The sequence below is a fragment of the Chelonoidis abingdonii genome, chromosome 22, assembly GCF_003597395.2.
Source record: "Chelonoidis abingdonii isolate Lonesome George chromosome 22, CheloAbing_2.0, whole genome shotgun sequence".
Taxonomy (NCBI): domain Eukaryota; kingdom Metazoa; phylum Chordata; order Testudines; family Testudinidae; genus Chelonoidis; species Chelonoidis abingdonii.
The window spans coordinates 6,303,061-6,329,236 of NC_133790.1; the positions used below are offsets into that span (position 1 = coordinate 6,303,061).

General features: G+C 41.6%; 2 protein-coding genes across 3 annotated transcripts in view; one reads left to right on the forward strand and one right to left on the reverse strand.

The window, feature by feature from the left end:
• Nucleotides 1–13,254, forward strand: part of HVCN1 (hydrogen voltage gated channel 1) — a 16,194-nt gene extending 2,940 nt beyond the window's left edge. The window contains exons 1-6 of one of the 2 annotated variants that reach the window (XM_032800583.2): nucleotides 3,642–3,734; nucleotides 7,273–7,514; nucleotides 8,407–8,511; nucleotides 9,697–9,928; nucleotides 12,316–12,428; nucleotides 12,841–13,254. In XM_032800583.2, coding sequence (XP_032656474.1) covers nucleotides 7,311–7,514; nucleotides 8,407–8,511; nucleotides 9,697–9,928; nucleotides 12,316–12,428; nucleotides 12,841–12,906 — 720 coding nt within the window. In that variant the 5' untranslated portion in view covers nucleotides 3,642–3,734; nucleotides 7,273–7,310 and the 3' untranslated portion in view covers nucleotides 12,907–13,254. Of the gene's footprint in view, nucleotides 1–3,641; nucleotides 3,735–7,272; nucleotides 7,515–8,406; nucleotides 8,512–9,696; nucleotides 9,929–12,315; nucleotides 12,429–12,840 lie in introns of those variants that run through there. The other variant, XM_032800582.2, reaches the window with a different exon arrangement.
• TCTN1 (tectonic family member 1) overlaps nucleotides 13,170–26,176 on the reverse strand; it is a 21,183-nt gene continuing 8,176 nt past the window's right edge. Inside the window, exons 3-15 of the mRNA XM_075059839.1 lie at nucleotides 22,998–23,128; nucleotides 21,944–22,113; nucleotides 21,198–21,285; nucleotides 19,911–20,020; nucleotides 18,997–19,017; nucleotides 18,113–18,241; nucleotides 16,886–17,011; nucleotides 16,410–16,492; nucleotides 15,808–15,948; nucleotides 15,366–15,522; nucleotides 14,933–15,058; nucleotides 14,162–14,306; nucleotides 13,170–13,644 (exon numbers count right to left, since the gene is read on the reverse strand). Of these exons, the coding sequence (XP_074915940.1) occupies nucleotides 14,163–14,306; nucleotides 14,933–15,058; nucleotides 15,366–15,522; nucleotides 15,808–15,948; nucleotides 16,410–16,492; nucleotides 16,886–17,011; nucleotides 18,113–18,241; nucleotides 18,997–19,017; nucleotides 19,911–20,020; nucleotides 21,198–21,285; nucleotides 21,944–22,113; nucleotides 22,998–23,128 (1,426 nt within the window). The 3' untranslated portion in view covers nucleotides 13,170–13,644; nucleotide 14,162. The remainder of the gene's footprint in view (nucleotides 13,645–14,161; nucleotides 14,307–14,932; nucleotides 15,059–15,365; nucleotides 15,523–15,807; nucleotides 15,949–16,409; nucleotides 16,493–16,885; nucleotides 17,012–18,112; nucleotides 18,242–18,996; nucleotides 19,018–19,910; nucleotides 20,021–21,197; nucleotides 21,286–21,943; nucleotides 22,114–22,997; nucleotides 23,129–26,176) is intronic.

Here is a 26,176-nt window from a genome sequence, read left to right on the forward strand (position 1 = left end):
CAAAGTATTCTAAACCATGAGAGTTGAAGTCTGGAACACCTAAAGGCTGTTCAGAACTTCACTCCTCTAAAATGGTAAAAACTTCGTCTAAATTCCTGCAGCATGGGGCATGAGTCACTTGCTGGAAGATTGTCTGCCACTTGAGGTCTTCAAAGCACAATCTGAGGACTTCAATAACTCAGACATAGATTAGGGGGTTGTTACAGGAGTGGATGGGTGAGATTGTGTGGCCTGCGTTGTGCAGGAGGTCAGATTAGATGATCATAATGATCCCTTCTGACCTTAAAGTCTATGAGTCTGTGCGTCTCTGGCTCAATTCCCCATGTGTGAAATGGAATGGGGTGATAGCACTGCTGTACCTCACAGAAGCGCTGGGAAAATAAGTCCTATCTGAGCTCTTCACAGTGGGGACCAGATAAGTGTCTAACATAATGTGGAGACTAATAAAACAGTGTCAGAGTGGTAGCCGTGTTAGTCTGTATCCACAAAAACAACAAGGAGTCTGGTAGCACCTTAAAGACTAGCAGATTTATTTGGGCATAAGCTTTCGTGGGTAAAAAAGCCCAGAGCCCTTCATGCATCTGAAGAAGTGGGTTTTTTACCTGTGAAAGCTTATGCCCAAATAAATCTGTTAGTCTTTATGGGGCCACCAGACTCCTCATTGTTTTAATAAAACAGTGACTCTCCGACCCACCCCAGGCTGTATAATCCCCAGGACTGGCTCCAGGAACCAGTGAAGGAAGCAGGTGCCTGGGGCGGCCAATGGAAAAGGGCGGCACGTCCAGGTCTGCAATGGCACTTCGGCAGCGGGTTCTTCACTCTCTCTTCCTTTTCGGCGGCCGCTCAATCGAGTTTTTCCTTTTTTTTTTTTTTTTTTTTCCCCTCCTTCACTGCTTGGGGCGGCAAAAAAGCTGGAGCTGGCCCTGATAACCCCCTGACCAAAAAACAAACACTGAACTGCAGCATCTTGCATTTTAATCTGAAAGCTCCAGTGATCTTACCACGGCCATATTTCAGGAGCTGTCTTCTTGTGAACGTCTGAAGCTGAAATGGTAAATGTTTGACTAAGGGAATTCTGACTTCTGTAAGAGGAATCTTGTTCTTCTTGTTTTAGTATTGGAAATAAAAGATTTTTCTTTTGTTTATGGGTGCAGATCTCAGCCCATTTGGTAAGATGCAAGATCAGCTAAAGAGATGGAACAAAAAACAACAAATAATAAAGTCAGGGAAATTTCTTTTCTTGCCTCTTGGAGCCACAGGGCTGTCTTTGTAGTTGCCGTTGAGAGGAGCTGGGGAGAGCATTTGAGAAGGGTAAAGTCCTCCAAGACGTGATTTCAACTCCAATTCATGGAGCTATTTATTCCCAGCCAAAGGGGAGTCAGATGCTACAGGTTATTGCAAGGCAGAGCAGAAGATGTTTTCTAGCAGCAGAGTTGACAAAGTAACACCAGATGCAGCATCCCCATCTTATCCCATCACAGACTGGTCTAGCTGGTATTCTAGCCCAGGTTAGGGCCTGTCCCAAGTCCACTGAAGGCAATAGAAAGACTCCCTTTGACTTCAGCGGCTCTGGATTAGATCCTTAACCTGAGTTAGTTTTAGGCTTCCCTTCCTGCAGCTACAGAAACTCTGGTGTTTACCTTGAACTTTCTCCTATAGCTTTTCAGCTTTTGAAGAATTCTTGTGGAAGCAGGATTATCCCTAAAGCCATAGCTCTGAAGTTTGCTCAGTACAATATGGAGGCCTTAGCCCTGGTGAAAATAAAATATCATAGTGACAGTTTCACACAATGCACAATTAACCTGTGGAACTTACTGCCACAGGATGTTGTGAAGGCCAAAAGTATAATTGGTTTCAAAAAGTACAAGAGAGGCCCATCAATAGGTTTTAGCCATGATGGTCAGGGATGTAACCCCATGCTCAGGGTGACCCTAAGCATCTGACTGCCAGAAGCCAGGAGGGGAAGACAGGTGGATCTCCCCAAAATTGCCCTGTTCTGTTCACCCCCCACAGAAGCTCTGGGACTGGGCTAACTGAACCACTGGTCTGTCCCAGGATGGCAGTTCTTCATTCCCAGCACTAAGTCTGCCTGTGTTGCTGGAATCATAGACGCTTCATAGATCAGGGATGGGCAAACTACAGCCTGGGGGCTCCATCCAGCCCACCAAATGTTTTAATATATTCTTTGAGCTCCCGCCAGGGAGCAGGTCCAGGGTTTGCCCCGCACCTCGTGTCTCCTGGAAGCAGCAGCATGTCTCCCTTCTGGCTCTGACACATAGGGGCAGCCAAGGGGCTCTGCATGCTGCCCCTGCCCCTGCCCCTGCCCCAAGCTCCCATTGGCTAGGAACTGCGACTAGTGGCAGCTGCAGGGGCAGCGCCTGTGGACAGGGCAGTGTGCAGAACTGCCTGGCTGCACCTTCACATAGGAGCCAGAGGGGGGACATGCCACTACTTCCGGGAGCTGCTTGAGGTGACCACTGCCCAGATCCTGCACCCCAGCTCCCTGTCCCAGCCCTGATCCCCCTCCCACCCTCTGAACCCAGCCTGGAGCACCCTCCTGCACCCTTAACTCCTCATCCACAGCCCCACCCCAGAGCCATTACCCCCAGCCAGAGCCCTCGTGCTCCCCGCACCCCAACCCCCAATTTTGTGAGCATTCATGGCCTGCCATACCCAGATGTGGCCCTAGGGCCAAAAAGTTTGTCCACCCCGTCGTAGATAATCCTGTAAACCAGGGGACTTGAAAAAAACATGAGCTGTGCAACTTTTCGCTTTAGATTTTGTTGAGAAAAGTTTGACAGCCATGATTAGATCTTCCTGCACTTTGTTTCTGATCCACTGTTACCGTTCAACAAGCATGTGGTCAGAGGCCTCAGTCAGGTAAAGAGTCCATTGTGGTAGGCACTGCACAAGCACAATTTTCAATTAAATTCAGTGAGACTCTTTGGCATGACAGAAGCATTGCCGAAGCATAGGGAGATGACCAGACCACCCTCAGCCATCTGTCACAGGTGGGTACAACCCACCCAGCTACACACTGTGGGGGTTTGATCCCTTGTGGCCATTAGTCATTGTGGTCTGGTCTGATGAGGTGACCAGTTGCTACATCGTGTGATGCCGTCTCTCCTTTCTCTCACCTCTTCCGTGTCACTTTTTGAAGAGACGTCTCTTACCGTTCCTGATTGTTTGATGAAATATTTTTCTGGCACTTCCCCATATTTGGGACATTGCAGTAGAAAATGTTTCTCTGTCTCAGTATTTCCCTCTATCACAGTCACTTCATCCAGGGCCATAGTAAATGACAGTCCCTGCTCCAAAGACATCTAGTTGTTTCTATCCTTATATGTTCTCTATGGGTTATGTACATACGAATTTCTATCTTTCCAGTGTTTTACCGTAGCCTACCTTCTTAAAAACAAACACTCGTTATTGCTCAACTATGAGGATAACGACACTTGTCACAAGTGGAATGATGTCCATATCCATTCAGTGTGTGGTGGTATTAGAGAACCCTAAGCAAGTTTAACTTCTAAGAGCCAATCTCCTGGTACACATAAAATAATGATAAACAATACTTACTGGAACCCTACAGAAAGCTCATCTAACTTCCATGTGTTACATGTTTTACTAATTTTCCATTGTTGGTTATAGTAACTTGGTGTCTGATGGAAATGCCTCCTTTTAATGGATGAGCAGGTCAATTGGGCCTTTTATTTTTCACCACTAGGTTGTGGGTAAGTGTTGGTGTTTCATCTCTGTAATTTTATTATTTGTTTTTAGACATTTTGAAGTATCTAGTTAGTCTCCCTGCTGTTTGGCAACACACAAGGAACAATTCTCAGACAAGTAGTATGAACAGATTAGCTGGGCCAGGTACCTCGCCATCTTCAGTGGAAAGGACTTCCTGGCTCTAGAAACTTCCTTAAATCCCTCGCTACCTATAGTCTTCTATCAAGGGTGGTAGAGAGGCAAGGGGGTGTACAGTACCCTAGCCATGGTGGTGGAAGGGCAGGGGGGTGTACAGTCCCCCGGCCATGATGGTGGAGGGGGTGCGGTACCCTGGCCGTCGTGGTGGAGGGACGCGGGGGAGGGTGCGGTACCTCAGCTGTGGTGGTGGTGGGGCGGTACCCTGGCCGTGGTGGTGGAGGGGTAGGGGGGGGTGCGGTATCTATGAGTATGTCTACACTATGGAATTATTCCGATTTTACATAAACTGGTTTTGTAAAACAGATTGTATAAAGTTGAGTGCACGCGGTCACACTAAGCACATTAATTCAGCGGTGTGCGTCCATGTACTGAGGCTAGCGTCGATTTCCGGAGTTGTCAGCTCTTTCTGTTGTCTGCTGCTTGTCATGGGTCGCGCTGGTTGACCTCGCTGAGGTTGGCGGGGGCGCATGGACAAAAAATGAATGGTTCCGGGTCATCCCTTCTTTATGTATTTGATCTAAAAATAAAGTCAGTCCTACTAGATATGGGCAAGGTTGTACTAGAGACCAGAGAGACAAGCTGCTTGGGTCAGAGCCCAGAATCCTGCAGAAATGATGAGCTGCATGGCATCTTAGGGGGTGCCCAATTGCTTCCCTCCTCCCAACCCTGGGCTAGTATGGCTGTCCCCCATTGTTGTGATGAAGTAACAAGATGCGGAAAGAACACATGACTTTTTAGTGAGATAAAATGAGGGGAGGGAAGCCTCAGCGTATATAGTCCAGGCAGGACAGAATCTTTCTTTAGACATGAAAGGGAGGGCTGATGGAGCTCGTCTCCAGTTGCATGATGAAGATGTTACCAGCCGTTCCGTACATCTGCGGGAATGACCAGAGGTCATTCCCATTTTACCCAGGCCCTGGCCGACCTCACCAGGGCCAACAGGAGCACTCACGGGCTGATGATGACAATGGATAACAGTCATATTGTACGTCTGCCACAGGAAGGGATGCTGTGTTCAGGCTGCAGACCCATCTACCAGCAGCATGTATCATAGCCTGGAGATTTTTTCAAATGCTTTGTCATTTTGTCTTCTGTAATGGAGCTTGATAGCACGATTTGTCTCCCCATACAATGTTCAGATCAGTACTCTCCTGTACAGGCCCCATGCTGAGCTCTTTTGGATTTGTGTGACTGCATCGCCACCCGTTCTGATCAGAGCTCCATGCTGGGCAAACAGGAAATGAAAATCAAAAGTTTGCAGGGCTTTTCCTGTCTACCTGGCCAGTGGATCCGAGTTCAGATCGCTTTCCACAGCGGTCACAATGGTGCACTGTGGGATACCACCCGGAGGCCAATACCGTCGATTTGTGGCCACACTAACCCTAATCCGACGTGGCAATACCGCTTTCAGCGCTACTCCTCTCGTCGGGGAGGAGTACAGAAACCAGTTTTAAGAGCCCTTTATATCGATATAAAGGGCCTCGTTGTGTGGACAGGTGCAGGGTTAAATCAGTTTAACGCTGCTAAATTCGGTTTAAATGCATAGTGTAGTCCAGGGCAGTGAGTTATGTGGGTAGCTGCAGAATGGAACCATCCAGGGTGTCAAATCCGGCTGCTAAAATCTTGAGATGATTTCCCCATAACCTGTGCAAGCTGCTGTGCCACTGCAGTAGGCAGCAACGCTCCGATCCTGCAAACGGTTCCAGCAGTGCTCCGTGCTAGCGGGGGTGTTTGCCAAACAGTTACTTGTAAGATCAGAGCCTGAGTGCCTGGACTTCATACTCCAGTTCCTTCCTGGGGGGCGGAGAGGATCTTTGCAATGATTCAGAAAGGGAGTTAATTTAACCCCTTCCCTCCTATGGCCTAGGTCCTGCAGTGGGTCTGCTAATTCAGGCTCTCTTTCCTGTGCAGATTCCTGATCCCCCCCTCGTCCCTTAAAGAGAGCAGAGCACCGTGGAGTAGCTCTTTGGCTGCCAAGTTCTCTTGTAAGGGATTAGCTCAAGGGCTGAACGGTTACATTCCACTGAGGTGTGTGGTAAAGGTGGGTCACACCCACAACAAACAGACATGCAGTGATGATGATTATTTTAACTGTAATCTCAGTTAAAGTGCTTCTCCATGTTGCACCAACAGCCAGCCCTAGGGCACTCGGTGCAGGGAAGGATATGGCAGGAAGGGAAGGAGTGGATGAATGTCCTCTATTGCAACAGGGACCTTTGATACAAAGCATACTGGGGAAAGGAAAATGCACAAATTGGTCACCAGAACCTTTCTTCCGTGTTCTCCTGAAAAGACCCAGACAAGCAGGTACAGGGTTAAACCCACTGCCTGGTAAAGCAGCCAGCTCCAGGTCAGTTAACAGAACCCTGGGAGCTGAAAGCGAATATGTCCTGGGGCACTGTCAGTGCTGTGGGAGAGGCCAGAGAACCATCCTTGCCTGTGAAGGGCATGGAGAAAGAAGACAGCACTAGAAGCAGCAAAGCACAGAGACCCCAGACAGAGCAATCACGAAAAATGTGCCCCAGAAGTGAGAGGCAGAAACTTAAGTTACTGAAATACACTGAGGCATGAAGGATACATCTGTTCCTGAAAACGAGCGTAAAGCCTTGGTTAAATAACTGTTTGGTCCCATGGCATAACCCTAAATAGACATGAGACCTGTTTCCACTAAAACCTGTGCTGCTTGGAGACAGATGTAAATAAAGCATTTAAAGTGACTACTTTTTCTTGCACCATTTGTCCTGCTTATCTGTCCACATGCAAAAATATTTGATTTCCCTCAGCGTATGACAACATGCAGGTTATGTTAAGCAAAGCAAATGACAATGTCTCTAAGCAATTTTTGATCAACAAGGTCAATTTCACGCCAGCCTACAAACTACTTGCTATCTTCTAAAAATAAGACAACACTCATGTGAGCCACCCTTGTTGGGGAACTTATTTGCAAAGTATCCCTAATGGCTCACAGAGGACTATGACAAATTTGGAAACCTAGATACAATATATGTGATACCTGTTAGATGGGAAAGCAGACCTAGGTGTTAACCAGCTTATCTTCGTAGTGTGGTTAAGAATTTGTCAAGATTTGATATTGGAATAAATCAAGCAGGAAACAGATATAAGTTTCCAATGAGTTGAGCCTCACACCCAGAGATCTGAATGTCAGTGTGGTTCTGAAACCTGAGTTGTAAGTAGATACAACATGCAAGTGTTCAAAAGGCTGTTGTTGCCCTCCCATTTCAAAGCATTACTAAGCTGTGTTTTGGGAGGAATTCAGATGCCTGGGATGTTTCAGGGCAGTGGTTTACATTGTTGAACTAATGTTCTGACTGTGTATTCCCATAGTGTGTTTCTGCAGAGTAATGTTTGCTTAACTAAGAGCCATGTCGCTGTATCTGAAACACTTCACTGTTGTGGGAGACGACCCCGCACAGTGGGGCAATGACTACAAGAAATGGGAGGAAGAGCAGATGGAAGAGGAAGGTGGGCAGAAGCCGGAAGATTCAACGATTAACATGAATTCTTCAGTCAGACCTCGTTCCTTCCACGATGTGATGAAAAAGCTCTTCAGCTCCCACAAATTTCAGGTAAGGTTACAAGCAGCCAAGAGAAACCCTGACTTACCCAAGCAGGCCTGTTGAAACAATTGGATTACAAATTCATGGAATTAGAATAGATGTAAAAGAAATAATAAATTCTACACTGAAGGGGGCCTGGGCAGAGAATAACTCTAAAAGACTCAGTCTCCTATGTGAAAATCAGTAAATAATCTGCTGAACTAGTATACTCTTTCTAAAATCCACATGACTCAGTTTGAAATGAGTCACAGCATTTCCTGAGATGCTAAGCAATGTAAAGCTCTCCTAATGCTGAGCTTTCTGTGAGGTGGAGGCTGAGTGGAAACTCACCTTGAGTTCCTATGTGAGCAGGGATTTCCTAATGAACTCCCATTGCTGAGTAAGAAGAAATCTTTGCTTGATCTGGAGGGACTTCTGCTTATTTTCAGAACTAAACGAGGTCACGTGTAAATGAAGCAATTTCATAGGTTTAAACAGGACTTTGCAAATTTAGTTATAAACTACTTATTGTGGGCAGTCATCTAAACTGGAAAATCAAGGGCCAGATCCTGCAACCCTTACTAAAGCGAGTAATCCACATGATATTAATGAGATTGCTTCCATAAGTAAGGAATTACAGCACTGAGACCAGTTAAGTGTTCCTTTCTCTCTCGGCGTTAGTGATGAGGGCACCTAGGATCTCAGATAGGCACAAATGGAAACTAATCTAAATACAATAAACCCAATCAGCCGTCCAGAGCAGCTTTCATAGCTCTGCTAGTTTTCAGGCTGAATGTCCTGGTAAGATTGTACATATGCAGGCTGGATAATTTTAGCATGAATTTGTTTGTCAATTGCTCTAAATAGTGCAAACATTAAACACAAGGGAGTATTTATTATCCTGCTGTTTTCCTCTCCTCAGATATTGGTTGTATGCTTGGTCATTTTGGATGCTTTGTTGGTGCTCGCTGAATTGCTTCTGGACTTGAAAATCATCCACCCAGACAAACATGAAATAGCACCAAAGGTAAAATGGAGACAAATCTCTGAGTGAACCAGTCTCTCTCCTCCATGGCAGTTCAAAGCCAGATAGCAAGATAGGGAGGCAAACAGACAGAATTCTTCCTTCCGGCAGCCACGGGGATTGGGGGACCTCAGATCTATCAAAGTGGTAGTAGTTGGAGGCTACAAAAGATGGAGATCCCTTGCAGGGCCTAAGGATGGCACCCTGGCTTCTGCAATTGAGACTGGACTAATCTTCCCTTCCCCACTCTCTGGTCTGGGTCTTGCCCTGTAGCATTTGTCTCTACAGGTACCCGAAGCTTTCCCGAGTGGTCTAGTGAAATTACTGAGATCCGTCTGTTTTATGACTGCCCACAGAGTTCTGAAAGGCAGCAGTGAAAATAGACAAGACTTTGCTCTTGGGACCGCTCCACGCAGCACAGGTCTTGTAGCTGTTTGTCTGCAGACTAATGAAGATGACACTTAGGCCTGGTCTATGCTAGAAAATTAGGTTGGTTTAACTATGTTGATCAGTTAAAATCCACACTCCAACCAGTGTTGTTAAGCTGACTTAAGTCCTCGTGTAGATGTCAATGGAAGAATTCTGCTATCAACCTAGCTACTGCCTCTCGGGGAGGTGGATTACCTACACCAACAGAGGAACGCTTCCTATCTGTATAGACATAGTCTCACGGAAGTGCTACATCAGCGCAGTTGTGTTTTAAGTGTAGACAAGCCCTTAGTTATCCACTGTTGTTCTCTTAGGACTTGCTTTTTCACTAGGAAAAAAGTGTATTTTTAACTGGTGTTAAAATAAGCAGTGTTACAATCCCAGTGAAGACAAGGCAGTTGTAGTTTTAACCCATGTTAACTGGTTGAAGTAAATTCAAGGAGGGACCTCATTTAGTATGTGTTTAAAGGATTGTCTACACTAGACTTTTAAAACATGTTAGCTAATGTGCTGACATCACCCTTTACATCCTTGTTTAGGTAAGGCCTTAGACTGTCCACAGATACTATGCAAATATTTGGTGGCTTCTCTTCTGTTCAGCAAGATCCTTTTGTTCCACACATTTAATCACTTTGCCTATTCGCTGTTCAACCAAAGGTGCAGGAGTACGTCTAATATAATGAAGGATGCATCAGGCCAATTTGCTAATGTTAATAGTTGTTCGGCTTCTACTTACTACCTGGCATTGTCTTTTTCCAGGTATTTCACTACCTGAGCCTTTCTATTGTAACCCTCTTTTTGGTGGAAGTCGGGTTTAAAATATTTGTCTATCGCCTGGAATTCTTTCACCACAAGTTTGAAGTCCTGGATGGAATAGTGGTGGTGGTTTCGTTTATCATCGATGTCGTCCTTCTGTTTCGGGAACATGAATTTCAAGGGGCTGGACTATTGATCCTACTCCGACTGTGGCGAGTGGCCAGAATTATAAATGGTAAGTTTATGTCAGATAGTTAGTTTGTTTTAGGGAATTTGCTGTTTTACTTGCTGAACCATGTGGGGGAGGGGGGGTTCCAAAGACGTATGCAAGAGGCACATTTGCTAACCTGTGCCCTGATTTTGCAGCAAGTGCCATCTGGACACAGGTGTCTCGCCCATGCAGATTTTGTTGCAGGAGTTTAACCTGAGTTAGTTTGTAAGATTTTGGGGTAGGGATCATCTGTTTGTTGGGGTAGCACAGCTCCTACACAGTACGGACCTGATTTGTGGCAGAACCCAGATGCCCTAACCAAATAATATCCACATATCGAACACACTACTCTTAAAGCATTCTTAGATCCCTCAGTCTTGAAGAGGGATAACATATGCTTTGATTTTGTATTATGTGAGTGTCTTAATAACATCTTGGGGGGGAATAGTGTAGTTTCTCTGTCCTTCTGGGATTCCAGTTCACTAGTAAAATATGCATTTTGCCACTTCAGCACTTCCTCTTGTCCTGTGTTTTCCAGACTGCTGCTGGTGGGTGGTGGTCTGGGTAACAGTCCTTGTGCTACTTAGGATCTTTTTCGAGTTGATTCTGGTTTAATTGTACAGTACTATGAAAATATGTACATGCCTGCCTGCCTGCCCTAATATGTCACTCCCAAAAAAGGATTTAGAATTGTTTAAATTTTTCCTTGAGATCAGCAAAGGAAAAGGCTGGCAGTGATATTTCTCCTCCTCCCTCCTCTTCTAGCCTTTGCTGGTACTGTAACAAAACAGTACATATAAAAAACCACATAACCAGTAGCTGGAACCATTTCCTTCCTGCATCACAAAGGACCTCTTTTGGCATTAAATATGTGAAATCCTGATCTTCCCCCATTCAAGGCTAAAACCTCTGACCTACACCTGTACTTTAGCCCCTGTACACAACACCTACGAATTCACTTTACACAACTGCCCATTAGTTGACACAGTTGTGAATCACTATTTAGTACAAAGCGAAGATATTTCTGTGTCCATAATATGTGGCTTGCACAGATTTAAATACAAAATGGCCACCTCAAGGAAAAAGGGAGAATAAATGAACTTTGGGAGTAGAAACAGACACTGACCTTAATCTGGAGTGAAGGTTAGAGACTATCAGTGGCCTAGAGTGAGTCTCTAATGATGCATATGTAAGTCACTGTTATCTCAGTCTTAAGATGTAATCTTAGTTGAAGCTAAACATTTTAGTCCTCAAATATTTACAAGGAAGGGGAGTTCTTATCTTTGGGGTTTTGCTTTCCCTTCCCTTTGATCCAGACCTCCCTAATGTTCATAACAGGAGGTCTGTTGTACAAATAAATAAATGAATCCAGATTGCTCACATTTCCTGAATTGCTGGAGACTGTGCCTGCAACAATGCAGTTGCTGGAAGGAACGAGCTTAGACAGGGTAGGGACAGATTCTGGCTTTATCAGGATTCCATAGCTTTCAGGGTTGTGTTCAGGCCAGGTGGTTGCAGTCATCAGGTGCACACACATGCCCTGGGAGGAGGTGGAATCTATACAAAAAAGCAGTGTAGATGTTTCCATTCTCCTTTAGAGAGGCAAGAACTTGAAAATCAGGCCCATGAAGTATGTAGAACTGGCTCCAGTACTACTGCCTGTAGCAGCAGGCGTCCAAAGCACAGGATGCCAACTTTTTGATTACACTGCACTGTCACCCAACAGGAGGCTCCAGAGGCTAGGAAGAATTTGGTGATGCAGTTCTTTGTAAAGAAAAGGATGGTAAGGTAATTCTTGCCTCAGCTATGGGGGAGGAAGTATATGCAATGGCTTTAGTAAAGGAAAGACACTTGTATCATGAAGGGAAATGGAATGTCCTTCTTCCAGAGGCATTTAAAGAGAAGTTAAAAGCTTTAAAGAACAACAAACCCTGGTCAAGGCAGCACCCTAGCCTGTGGATCTAGACTGGATGGTCAGTGTTTTATCTTTCTGTTTTAGTGGGCTCAAAGAGAGTACTTGTCTCCTCAGTTGCGCTTTAAGCTAGGTTAGGTTAAGGCCAAGGCCATAACAATGGAAAACCTGTGTTTAAAATGGAGATACAAATTGTTACTCAACCACACATCCCCTTGAGTTCTGCTGAAGGACTAAATTCAAAGTAGAGATTTGAATGACCGGGACCTGGTCAATGGAGGCAGAATACCACTTCCTAGCAAGATGTTGGTGTTTGAAGCCCCTGTGGGGCTAATTTGAGAACCGTAGCACAAAAAGCATGACTTGGGGGCAGAAGCACAGTTTGAGAGGCTACATGGATATAAAACAAAAGACTTGAGCACAAACCACAGATGCTATTAACTTCCTACTGTCTACTGCTTCACATCATAAAGCTAATCCTTGCTGCCTTGTTTCCTAGGAATAATTTTATCAGTAAAGACACGCTCTGAACAACGGGTGTTGAAGCTGAAGCAAGCAAATCTGCAACTTTCTGCAAAAGTCGAACAACTTGAATACAGCTGCACAGAGAAGGTAAGAAGAGTCATAAAAATTTAAACAGCTGCATGAGCTGGATTAGTCCTTTCCCAGCAACTAGCTATCTAGGAGACCAATGGCCAGGTGATGCTCTGGGCTCTGTTTTGTCCCAGCAGCATGATTTGAGATGTTGCATCTTGGCCATGAAATCTACCCAGCTCCTATGCAGTAGGTACAAGAGCACCTTGGGGTGTCCTATAAACAAACAAAAGGTCCCATTCAAACAAGGGTAATATTTCCAGTTCCCTCTACCACTTCTTTGATGTAGGGTAAGCACATATTTGATTTAGCAATGCCTTGCTGAAGAGCTGTGCTGTTTCCCTTGTCAGCAATGGGAGAAGAACTCTGGTTATAGTTTGGAAAGTATTTTAGGATATGAGCTACATTAATAAGATTTTGTTTCCAACAGGAGCAAGAAATCGAAAGGCTCAACAAGCTGTTACAACAGCATGGACTTGTCCACCAGCCACAATAAAGGACTGGCTGTCTAGGGCGAGGGAAATCCTTCCCTGAGGAAGTTCCAATGCAAAAAATGCTAGTTTGACCATCCCTTATTGACCTCTAAGATACTTTATATACCTCCATGCTCTCTTGCATAGTATTGTCTAGATATAGTTTCTACTTTACTACCCAAGATTTAATCAAGAGTCTGGTTAAGGTGTTGCAAAGCTCCTGTAGTGTCCAGGTAGTCTTACAACAGATTATTGACAAATTAAACAAGCATTCTCCCTTAAACAATGTATTGCATAAATCTTTAATTGTATAGCGGTACAGTTAATGCTGCAACAAATTAAATAAAGTCAGATATTTATAAAGCTGTGAATATTGGGGGCACAACTTATTTCAAGGAGTTACTGTTTTTTGCTGCGTGTTCTTCATTTGCAATACCCAGTAGGAGTTTACAATTCAAGAAGCTAGCTCAGCATTATTCTGTCTCTAAACCACCTCCTACTCTATTCCCATTTGTCTTTGTCAGAGTAGCTTCCTTGCTAATCTTTGCTCTGGCCGTATCATCCTGTTGCTGGGTAGCATTCACTTCCGGAGGTGCTGTTGAACTTAACTGTGCAATTACTCCCAGGACGTGCAATTTTGAACAAAAGCAGAACCACATCAGCTACATCCAGATAAGGTAGGCGTCCTCAGCAGCAGGGTTGAATACTTTGCAGTATATTATTTCTTCAGTTCTTGCTCTTCATTTTCATTTGCATGTGGGCTGGGGAAAAAGGGAACTGCGTAACTGAAGCTTTTAAAATAAAACATTAAAGTAGTGGTGTGTGTAAAAGTTAGCGTGCTACTGAAGAGGATTATGCTCCAAAATAACCTATCATAACAGATCATTCCAGCTAGCAGGACTGTTCTTTAGACTCAATTCAAACTTGACTAAGGTGCTGGAAAAGGCCCACTCAGTGAGTGCACTCTTACTACAAGTGCAGGCACAGTTTTGAAGTGTGGAAACTGATGGGTGGGATTTCAAGAGTACTTGGTTTTGGCAGAACGGCTCTCATTGATTCCCATGCAAGCAGATCAGCCGATACCGAGGACACTGGAAAATCCCCAGCCTGTCTGTTTAGCTTTCTTAAAGAGAGTTTAATTTCAGCCTTCAGAGTTATAAGAAGCATATTTCCTACTATCTTTAAAAGCAAGTGAAGCTGAGGGCTTTGTTCATCTAATGCTTAGTGATTACTTAGTTTAAGAAGTAAAACTTGAATGGGATTTGGATGTATACTTACTTTAAACAAATGGAAAGAAAAAATCAAAGGGTAACTTGGCATCAATGGTTGGTTGAGCTTTATAGCCTGGCTCTGCTGGTATAGAAACATCAATGAAAGTAACAGAACTTCCTATCTGAATAGTTTTTTCACTTCCAAAATTAGTCTGCAATAAAGATACAGATAAGTGTTAGGCTCATCCTGGTTTTATACAGCTGATTTTTCACTAGGAGTTAAATATTTAGCTGTCACTGGTAACATAGGTACTTTGACATCATGGAATTTCCTTTTTGAGACGTGTACAATTGCACTGGAAACTTGTTTGTAGCAAGGAGTCCACAGTTATGTTTGAACTGCAGTGAAAACTGATGGATACATTCTAACAAAGTTTTATCTTGATCTCTTTCTGACAAACTAAAGGCTTGTCTACACTGGCACTTTACAACACTGCAATTTTCTCGCTCAGGGGTGTGGAACCCCCTGCCCCCCAAGTGCTGTAATGTGCCAGTATAGACAGTGCACCAGTGCTGGGAGCTACGCCCCTCATGGAGGTGCTTTTTAGAGCTCTCTCCCAGCGCTGTGCCGTGACTACACAAGTCACATTAAAGCACTGCTGCGGCTTTACTGCGGCCACTGAAGAAGTGCCCTAAGGGAAACATAAGAGCAACAATGTTTATATAAGAAGGCCTCTGTCATGCACAAGTTATAGGTAATGTATAATAAACTGCCACCTTTAGTGCTCTAAATAAAACACATTCTTCCACTCTTAAATCAAGCAAGTTTACCACATACCTGGGCCAGTATGGTGGTAATGACCGTTGCTGAGACATTCACGATTTTAGCTTGTGGGTTCACCAAAGATCCATATTTACTCCATTTCACTTCTATTTCAAATGATACTGGGATTTGGCATAGACCCTGAAAACATTACAAATTAGCTTATATTGATTTTTGCTTCATTCATTTTATTAAACATGTACAATAGCCAACAGCTCAGTGTGGGAGTTTTGTAAATTACCAGAGTAACTTCATAGTTCCCCTCAATAGACAATGCTGCTATCCATGTTCTGTGGTACACTATTCATGCGAGCATAAAAGCACTTGGGTCCTCATCTGATGATAATCACTGTAGCTTCAATGACTTTACTGTGGACTTCAGTGTCCATTTACAGCAGCTGAGGACTCAAGTGTGTGGGGTGTTAAAAGAAAAATTAGTTATTTTCACCTGTTCTGAAGACTGGATGTGAGTGATTGGCACCCAATCCAATACATCTTGGGCCTGAGAATTTCCAAATGAAGCTACATATTCTGGAAAATTTTGTCCTTTCAGTACATTCAAGATGATATTGGCCAAGAGTTGACATTCTGTACTTGCAGTGATTCTTTCAGAAAAGAAAAGATCAATTTAAGTGAAATCTTGTGGGTTAGCATAGCCATGATTTCCCCTTGCTCTCATACAGTGCTGACTATAGCTGGTAATATATTTACAGCTATTCCAAGACAATTCTGTTAAATTACTTTTAAACTAAGTATTCAACACCCACCTCCACTACCGGTACATTGTACAAAAGTTATAGCATCTGAACAGATTCTAATAGGGTAAATGGAACTATTACTAGTGGATTATAGCTTGAGAACAGATTGATAAATGCTCAGTGGAAAGTTACCTTAGTTTACAGCCAGATATCATATTATAACCAAATAATACTGGGGTTCTGACTCCTTCTATTGCAAGACAGTCCTGATTCGATGAGCTTTGCAAAATAGTAAGTTGACCATATGTATTAGTACTCTGAATAACGCCAGATGTAATAGCAGAGTGTTAAGGCACAATATTAAATATTCAGACTGTTATGAAGTAGGAATCCTTAGTAAAATCCTCAAAATGCACGTGAAAATGCTACAATAATACAAGATACTCTGTAGGTAGTTTATAAATGTTACTAGAATACATAATCAGAGCCTGATCCTGTTTCCTTGGAAGTCAATGGCAAAGCTCCCTCTGATTATAGTGGTACAGGATGACCCAGTGGATATTTCTGAAATATGGGCTAGCAGGAATGCATAACTTTGGGAAAAGATAATGCTATAAGCCACCCTTGACAAATAATCATGAAGATATATCAACCCAAGCACAACATCTACTTGCCCACCTTTTACCGTGAAGATGGTGAATGCTTATATTTCATTCATTGATCTAAAGTACTTGCCCTAGTCAAGAAGCTCTCTCAAAGCTGCTATAAGCTACATTTAGATGTTAAAAGGATATCCAGGAGGTCTAAATCCTGCCCTCAACGGCAATCCAATAACATAACCAGGATTTCCACTAAGAGGGACTGGCTTTGTGTTTAGCTGTAACACAAATTACACAACATTAGTTCTTATGCTTTACTTAAATATTTGGAAGACAGAGACAGTCAATTCATTTAGGATAAGCTGTCTTGAATAGTCTGAAATATCAATCCACACAAGACTTCTGCCTAGGACTACAAGAGTGTTTACTGAAATCAGAGCAACACTTTGCCTTAATTACACACAGGTGTACAGTCACCTGCTGAGCCTTCAGAAGGAAAAACATCAAAACATTTGGAGGATGTGAACACACAGCTCTGAAATTCTGCCTTGTTCATCCATCCAGTGTAAGCTGTGTTCTGCTTTACTGGTAATTAGCTCTGATGAAAGTTTAATAAGGTTTGTTATTAAATTACCTTTCAGCAAATCCTCTATAATATCTTTAGACATTACCTGAGTAAAAGTGATTTCAAAGCTTTGCTGTATTGGAAGCCTTGTATTGTTAATTGTCCCCAGGACAAAAGAAACAGCTGCAGCTGTTATTTCTCCTGCATCGGTGTACATAATAGAATAACTCACCTGAAAACAGAGTTTTCCATATTAATTAGAACAAGTAAAAAATGAGCTAAAAACCAGACTATATAAGGAATCTTTCCACACTTCTCCCCTTCTTTAGGGATAAATGTGCTGGAAGATCACAACCACCATCATCTAGAAACTTGCACCTTCTCAGTTACAATACCCATGTAAAGTGCCGCGGCTGTAGAAAGGCAGGATTTGAATCACTAATTAATACATGGCTGATCATTTTATAGTGGCCACATATTAGAAGTCAGACATACCTGCATATGGTTTTATAAAATTTTAATGGATAGGGACTGATGGAGTCTGGGGGGGAAATAACCTCTGTATTCTGGCTTTTCCCCTCATCAGGAAGGAACTTTGGGGAAAAGAGAATAAGTAGGCATTCTCTCCCTATCTTCCCATTCATCAACCGACTACAGAAGTGACGTTCAAGGAAGTAGTTGTGGTCTAGCCTAAGAGAAAAAATGTGATCCTTACAAAGATGCAAAGAGAGATCAGTATCCCTCTCAATAGATGTAGGAGATAAAGGACACAAATGTAACAAATCAATACATTTGTCATCAGTGTATAGGAATAATTTAATGCTTCCCAGTTTCCTCAAAACTGATTTCCTGACACCATCTCTCCTACTCACTGTCCTATACCAACCCTCAAGTTTAGTTATTTTCAAAAAATTTATAGACATGAACTAATATGGATTGTACCAACCCAACCAGCACTTTAATCTTATTTTGTGTATTTCTTCTTCCCCCAAACATCCTGTCTCAGATTAATCTTAGAGTCTAAGCGCCTGGAGACAGAGACTGTCTCTTGTCTATGTAAACTGCCACACACGAATAGTAAATATTAAGTAGTAATAGATGGATTTTATTCTACATCTCCATTTTGCATTAGTGTGCATTTCCAATCCAGTTGCAGGATACCATGCTGTATATTGTAAGGCTCTGTTCTCTCAAAGATAAAGTTACTCTTCACCACATTTTAGCTGGAAGTGTCGTGATTTGCAATAGTTTGAGAAGTAGGAGTGAAATAGGAATGATCTCATATATACATGCCTTTAATTTAGTACAAAGAAGAAAAACAATGTGTACCTACCCTAAGAACTACATTTATGCACACTTGATCATCCAAATACTTGGGGAGCAAAAGGACATCACTACTGTTAAGCAAAGTACGTGTTCCACTCAAAGACTGGATAGTTATGGTCTGGACAGTAATGTTAACCTGAAACATAAACAAGTGTCATTTCTTAATACTGGGTATAACTGAACTGTTAGGCACATGATCCTGCCTGGATGACTGATATTTTTTCTTGTTTAAAAGAAATCCACATGTTATAATTCAGAAATCTTAGAACAGTGGTTTCACGGAAAGCAGTAGTTTGTTTCTTACAGACAGCTACATTAGCCAGGAGCTACATGCGTTTGTCTGTACCCTAGAAGGGCATGCTCTAAAACCCTCAAGAGCTAGCCTGAGGTTTCTGTTCCAGAGGGACAGAACAATGGTCATGTTACATGAATTGCTCAATATCAGTCAGATGTTCTATTTTTAATAGCAAACATGAGCTAACCTAGACTCTCTAATTATATTTGGGTGGGGATTCAATCACCAGAATTAATAATCAGAGGGGTAGCCGTGTTAGTCTGGATCTGTAAAAACAGCAGAGAATTCACCCACAAAAGCTCATGCTCCAAAACGTCTGTTAGTCTAGAAGGTGCCACAGGATTCTCTGCTGCTTTTACAGAATTAATAAATCATCTCTGGCAGTAGCTCCAAGTTCTTGAGCACCCTTTCACTTGTTAACTGTACCACTGCTGACAGAAGACATGCTAACTGGTTTAAAGTGCATATTTTGCTTGGATTAAACAGCAAGAGTGAAATCCTGGCCTTGCTGAAGGCGATGACAAAACTCCCATTGACGTCAATGAAGCCAGGATTCCATCCCAAGCCTGTCTCATCTAAGAAATAATGTTACTTACCATCTGACTTGACTTAGGTACCTAGGGGAGGGAACAAAAACAAGCTATTTCAAACAACAGCTAAATCATTAGCTAAAAAGAGCAAATAAATAAAAAGGTAAGTGGTTAAGACTTCGTTGCTTTGCTATTTCTTTCTTCTCTATCAACAATTATCTAATATTACAATGGCTTTCACATCAGGGAAGTAACTAGAAATACCATATATTATCCTCACTGCCAAAATTAGCTACTCCTCATGACTCAAGAGCAAAACCGTGTAGTTCTTATGGTCTGCTCCAGGGCCCGTTGAAATCAGTGGAAAAATTCCTAGACTTCAATGGGTTTTGCATCAGGCCCTAACTTTGGCTAAACTCTCACAGATAATTAATAAAAATAATTAATAAATTCAGCAAGGAATAAGCAGATCTAAGATTTTCTTAAAAGGTTACCAAAACTTGGTGTCTGCTCTTACTTTTTCCAGTATTGCCTGCCTTTTTGCAACACAAACTCTGAAGATAAAGTGAGCAGGATATATCTAGGCTCCTGGCAATCGGCTCTTTATGAAAGCCTACGCATGCACATCGAAAGCAGAAACCCATGCCTCTACAGTAAGTCCACTAGCTCAGCAACAGCAATCCTAGAATCATTCACAAACTCACATCTTCCAGGCTGTCTTTTGGTTATCTAAGCCCCCAGCAAATAAGTGCTTCTCCTCTGTGAGCTTGAAAGGGGGGTGGAGGAAATGGCTATTTCTACAAGGTATAATGGTGAAGATGATTTTTTCCAAATCCCATTTAAACTCCTATATAAAAGTAAACAGTCATCATCCCACTTCCCTTAGGAAGTGGAAATTATGTAATTCTAAAGATGTGAAGAGGAGATAGGAAATAAATACCAACTGTCAACCAGCAGCTGTGTTTCAAATGCCTACTTACTGCTAAAATGCTGGAGTTGGCGTAGAACAGCATACTAAGTGCTTGAGTGGTGTTACAATTTCCCACATTTATCATTCTACTGCATTTCACAGCCTGGTTTACTAGAAAACCTGTAAAAAAGTATTACTGAGAGAACTAAAGAAAATACCATTTATGAAAAGCAAAAGACATAAAAATCTCAAGTAAATGCAACACTGAAAGTGAATGTGAAGTAATTCTTAGACAGCTCTCAATTAAAAGATTGTCTATTAACACCTCCATACAAGCATATGACTACATCTCAGAATCAGTGCCTACTATGCAGCCTATGGTACAACTGTAGCTAAAAAGCTTTATAACTTTTGTAGTGAAAATCCTGATGTTTCAGGTTAAATTCCAAACTAAGAGTTTACCTTTTCATTAAAATTTTAACGGTCATGGAGGGCAAAAAAAAAATAGGGAATTTGTTTTCCAGTTCTTTGACATTTTGACTTTTGTTTAGAGACAGAAAAGAGAGCCACACTTTTTCACATAGTTTAAAGAGGATTTTCATGATTTTATCGTAGATCATTAGTTATGTGCACGTATGCTCATTTAGGACATGATCGCATTCTTACTAAACATTATTTCCTAAAAATAGAAATTTACAACAAAATCTAGTATTAGACTTATGTTTGCATTTAGGGTTTCATAAGCTTATCTTTCTTCCTTTAACTAGGGATTTCTCAGTTTCTTGTCCCCCATTATCTACCTTATGCCAATACTTTTATTTGCCATCTAGTATCTTCTGTAACATACACTGTCATGTATTTATCTCTGAAGCATTTTAGTATGTTGTTGGTATGAAAGATATAAATCCAGGGCCCAACCCTACAACTCTTATTCAGGCAACAGAGCTTACTCATGTGAGGAACTTTCTAGGCTTCAGTGGGGACTCCTTCCAAGCATTGCAGGATTGGGCCTTGTTTCATGTAACCCCATTCTATCTTGCATTATCACCCTCACACTAGTTCTATTGCATCCATAAGGCCAAAGGGGCTCAGTTTCAGAAACAGAAAAGCAACCCATTAATGGGACTCAGTGATTTATATATGTGACTCTGAATGGCTCTGTCTACATGGAACACAGTTTCCTGTCTATGACCAAAAGGAACTAAAATAGCTAAGTACCCTTTTTATAAATGAAACTACCCAGATTTGGACAGGTAAGTGTGCTAGTTCATTTGAATTACCTATAAATTGGAGTGGCAGGAGAACAAAAGCACACACTAAAAAGAGGATAAACAGGAATTAGAATGCATTTTCCAACCTGCAGGATTAGCATCAGAGCACTGAGAGGAGACAAGAGGAGCAGGCAATCTCAGAAATGCATCAGCCATCTGTACAGGAACACCATACTGCCAAATAGAGGGGCAAACCCAAGCTTGTAGATTTTCAGTACACAGAAAGATTAACAAAATAAACAAATTTAACCAGAACTATTAACATTTTGTTTGCTTCTACCATGGCTCCCAATATACCAAACTTCTCCACCCACCAATATCTCAAGCCAAAATCATGTTACCATTGTAAATTGACTGGTAAATTAAAGATTTGCTAGAATCACTGGAAATTCTCCAGCTCATCTGTTGTTACAAAAATAAAACAAATCTTCTCAAAGACTACAAAGTCCATATTTTAGAAATTTGCACTGACAACTGGCTACATAAACCCTACTTGCTATATTTTAATAGTATCTTGCCATTTTCTTTTTTTCTTGCCAACAACAGCAAAAGTAGCATAAGGAAGCTGCACGTTTCCCAGATGTTAAAAATTCACTTTGATTTTGGAGAAGACTGAAGCCAAATGCTGCACTTTAATCTTTTGCTCTGAAATGTTTATATTTAGTGAAGTACTATAATGAAGTCTGTATTTGTCAGAAAAGTAACTTTAAGTTGATGCAAACAATATTTATTCAATTATATACGGAAAGATTCATTAGCGAGAAAGTGTTTTATGATCAAAGAAAGTACATTTAAAATATTGCAGATATAAAAAGAATCAGATTATTTTTACCTCATATCTAGCAGTTTCATTTGCATCAGAGGAATTCTGAGCATCTGATTCAGTATTCAAGAAAACATCAGATTCAGCACTGAAGGTAACACCTTCAAACTGTTTAAGCAAACTATCAAAATTTTGTGAAGTAGGCATTTCAGGAGGAATAAAGGACAGTGCTTGTTTATCTGTGAAAAAATATTTTGTAAGTGAGAAAGTTTAGATAAAAGTTATAAAAATTGCGTCTAGTAACATACATTTCCATTGTGGAGACAGGAACATACCCTTAGAATTTAAAAATGGGAAGGAAAATACCAGAATAGAATGAATATTTCTCAAAGTTTTTTAGGAGGTATCAGCAGGTATCCATAATTTGGCCCCAATTCAAAAAGCACTTAACCATGTGCTCAAAATTAAGCACAGGATAAAATGCTTTCCTAAATTTGGGACCTTTTAAACCAAAATCTCTGATTTGATCATACATTCTGATACCAAGACATAACGATTAATGGATAGTGCTTAAATTATTATTTCACAGTCATGATGAGATGAAAAAATTACAGCATGAACTCTATTTCATTTATGTGAAAGCCCCCACAAAACTGACATTGGAAGAGCTGGAAAAAATTTCAACAGTAGCACAGTCACAGCTGGAGCTAGTTAGTTCCCCCTGCAGAAAATATCGACTTTTCATCTAAAAATGTAAACAGTTTTAGTTTTCTGATTAAAAGTTTAAAATTTGAGAAAAGCAAACATTGTCCGCAATAATCTTCATTTAGTCAAAAGCCCAATTTCCCACTGAAAAAAAGTTTTGATGGAAATCTTCAACCAGCCCTAATTAGATCCCAATCCCATTCTCTCTACAGAGAGGCTCTGTATGAGGGCAAAACTCCTTTGATAAACCTGTTAGTGTTTTGTCAGGGCGAGGAGTATGGCACCAGATACCTCAGCATACAGGATAACCAGTCTTCTTGCAAGTGTGGTTACTTGCAATTTTAGTCTTTATTTTTGCCATCCAAAGAGTTCTGAAGATGACATTACGTTGTTCAGCATCAGTTACAGAGCTACTTACAGTTTGTAGCATGAATGCAGAAAATACTTGGATTGTTCTGATCAACTAACTTAAATATCCTTTCAGGTGGATGTGCTGCAACATCGATTGAATATATAGCTGCTTCCTGACTGCAAAGCTGGCTGTCACCTCTGCAAACAAATACAGAGATCCAACAAAGTCAATCTTGGCAGTGTTATTTTAAAATCTTTATATACATGTATTGTTGTAACAGAAAGAAGGCAACAGTGGGGATGGATAGCTGCAGTGAAGATTTGAAGATCATTTATGCACCCTTACAAGGTTTAACATTTTATACCGTTTATCCCAGGAACAAACAACAACAATTTGCCATTCACCAATATCTTTTCTTCACGAATTTCAAAACAGAGGGATGTGATAACAGCCACAGTTCAAAGTATGACACCATTTGATGACAATGATATAAAAGATGACAACTCAGATGGGATCCAATTGGCTTCAGACACCACAACAGCAGATGTGTTAAAGACTGGACATTCAGAAAGTGCTTTTATTCATACCAGAGAGAAGGTAGGGGATAGGTCGGAACAAGGTTGAACGTAGAGAAAGCTGCAAGAGGATTAGGAGAAAATGAGGTGCATGGCCTTGAGATAGCACAGAATCATATCACTCATCTTCATAAAAAGAATATAATGAACTTCTCACAACACATAGTATATAAGGGATGGAATGAGGAACATCAAAGAAGGGAAATACTGAGCCAGTTTAGGATAGGTACAATGTGTTACCAGCATCCTCAGTGAAAAGCAACAGAATTTGGTTTTGCAGCAGTATGGTCAATAGTGAGTGGGGTTTTCCATGCACCTCAGTGCACGGTAGATGTCACACTCTGAAGAGTACCAATCCCTCCTACATTGGCTGGTGGACTTGAATATGAGACTGTGGTTCCTCATGTGCTAGAGTGTGTGGATACTACAGACTGGTCAAAAGCAGTGCAAGGACATCATCAAAAGTAAAATAAATTGCATATATAGAACTTACATAATCCTGAATCCTATATTTCTCTTTTATTAAGTGATGTTAGTTAGACATGACCCATTAGGTAGAGAGTTGTAAACTATTTCATAAGGTGAATCACAACTTAATAGGCCCACATCATGGACTGTATTCCTGCTCCCTCAGGATCCCACAGACTACCTCCCCTCCCATTCATAATTATAACACACCTGTAGCAACTACAGCAATTGCTTACATGAAAGTTACCATCTTTAAAATGAGATGTAAAAGTGAGATGTAAAACTTGTGGTCATTGACAGTCCCCTGACATGTCACAAAAGACAGCTTGAGAAAAAAAGTACAGCTTGAGTCTATGCATTTCTAGTTGACAAGAATAAAATATTCATAGCAGAGAATTCAACTGTCATTCAAAACGGCTTTGATTACACCTTTCTGATAATATATATATAAAATACCTATAAATGGGTGGCAATATGCATTGTGGCAAGAACAAAGAAATAGCAGTCCCAGGTGGCTGAATGATTCAAATTTCAAAGCACTGAGAATAAACTCTGTTATTCACATTGGGCTAATTTATGCAGGAAGTGGGTTGAAGAGCTATGCTTATTGTTCTGAGAGGTCACATTGAGCTATTTTAAATTAAGACTCTAAAATTAGCTTGCTTCACTCCTGTTTGAGAGGCTGAAGTCAGTGCAAAGCTACATACTAAAACAGGTTGTAAACAGGAACAAAAAAACAATAATCCAGCATTATTACTATCATGTTATATTTTAATATTTTACTATGTTACTTTAGAAAGGCAAATTCCCAATGAGATGAAGAGATTCTATGCTTGCTCCTAAAAGAGAGATCAGAGGAAAGCTCTCATTATCTAATGATGGCCAGGATGCTATCACATTCCTAGTTAACATGACTAGGACTCCTTACAGCAAAGGGTTCCCAAATTAACACTGATGGACTACTGGTGGTCCATGGAAAGAGCCACCTGCTCACCTAGTGCTAACGTTCCTAAATTTCCAGCTTCTAAATTGTATTGATAGGAAGCTGCAAATATTTTACTCTCTCTCTTAAAAACAATGCCCTTAATGTCATGATAAGGCATTGAGTCAGTACTGACACAAAGGGAAAGGTGTAACCTACATCACTCCCTGCAAAACCTGTATTTTCGTTCAAGATCTCCTATCCAAGCAACAGACAGACATGGCCTTGCTTAGTTTGACAGGTCTGATGAGATTACAATCCAAGGCACAGCACAGTGAAATTAATGTAGAAGTTCAAACATCTGTTCCAAATAGCCACTCAGTGCTATAATAGATACTAAATTACCTTTGCATCTCCATATCAAGATGTAGGCTGAAGTCATTCCTGAAGTATTAATAAGAATTTAAGTGTTAGCACTATTCTTGATGTCAGAACAATTAGAGGTTCAGCTCCGTCGCCTTAAATATTCGCATCCCACTCAAAAGTCATCTTTTACAAACTTCCAGCTCTTTTTTACTCCAGAAACAGTTCAGTGCAAACAGACACAGATACCATTATCAACCTCCCTTGGGACTTTCTCTTCAGCTGTAAAGAGATCTCACTAAAACTAACTCCAGGCTGTGACGGGGGTATACAAACTCCACATTGGATGGGAAGGGGTTAAAAAGCAGGCATAAACTGAAGCCTCCCTGCCCCACCACATCTGTGAGGCATTTCAAGCCTGGATGAGAGCCTTACAAAGAAGGAAACCCAGGCCTGTTTGGGGAGAAGTGTAAACGAGGACAAAAACTCCTCCATGACCACAGCCAGTCTGAGCAGAACTGGGCATACCTTGAAGGTCTATTTCAGAGCTTCTGTCAGTGATTTACCTGTGGGCTTTGAACCCTTATACAGACTGCTGGAGGTCCCTTGTTTGAAGGCAGGCCTGCTGCTGTCTTTCACTAGTTTCTTTATGATAGTCCCAGAAAGGGAAGACTCCCATGGGACTCAGATGAAGGCCTAAGTCTCTCAGGCCCTGTAGATCTGTGCTGATGACTGGATGGTGGGTGAATGCAGTGCCCTGTCACATGGCAAGGGGGTTCTGTGGGAAAACAAGCCCACGACACAGACCCTAGCCTGTACCCATTGAATTCAACAAAACTGTCAGGAACAGTACTTGGTCCTGCTAGTGAAGACAGGGGACTGGACTCAATGGCCTTTCAAGATCCCTTCCAGTTCTA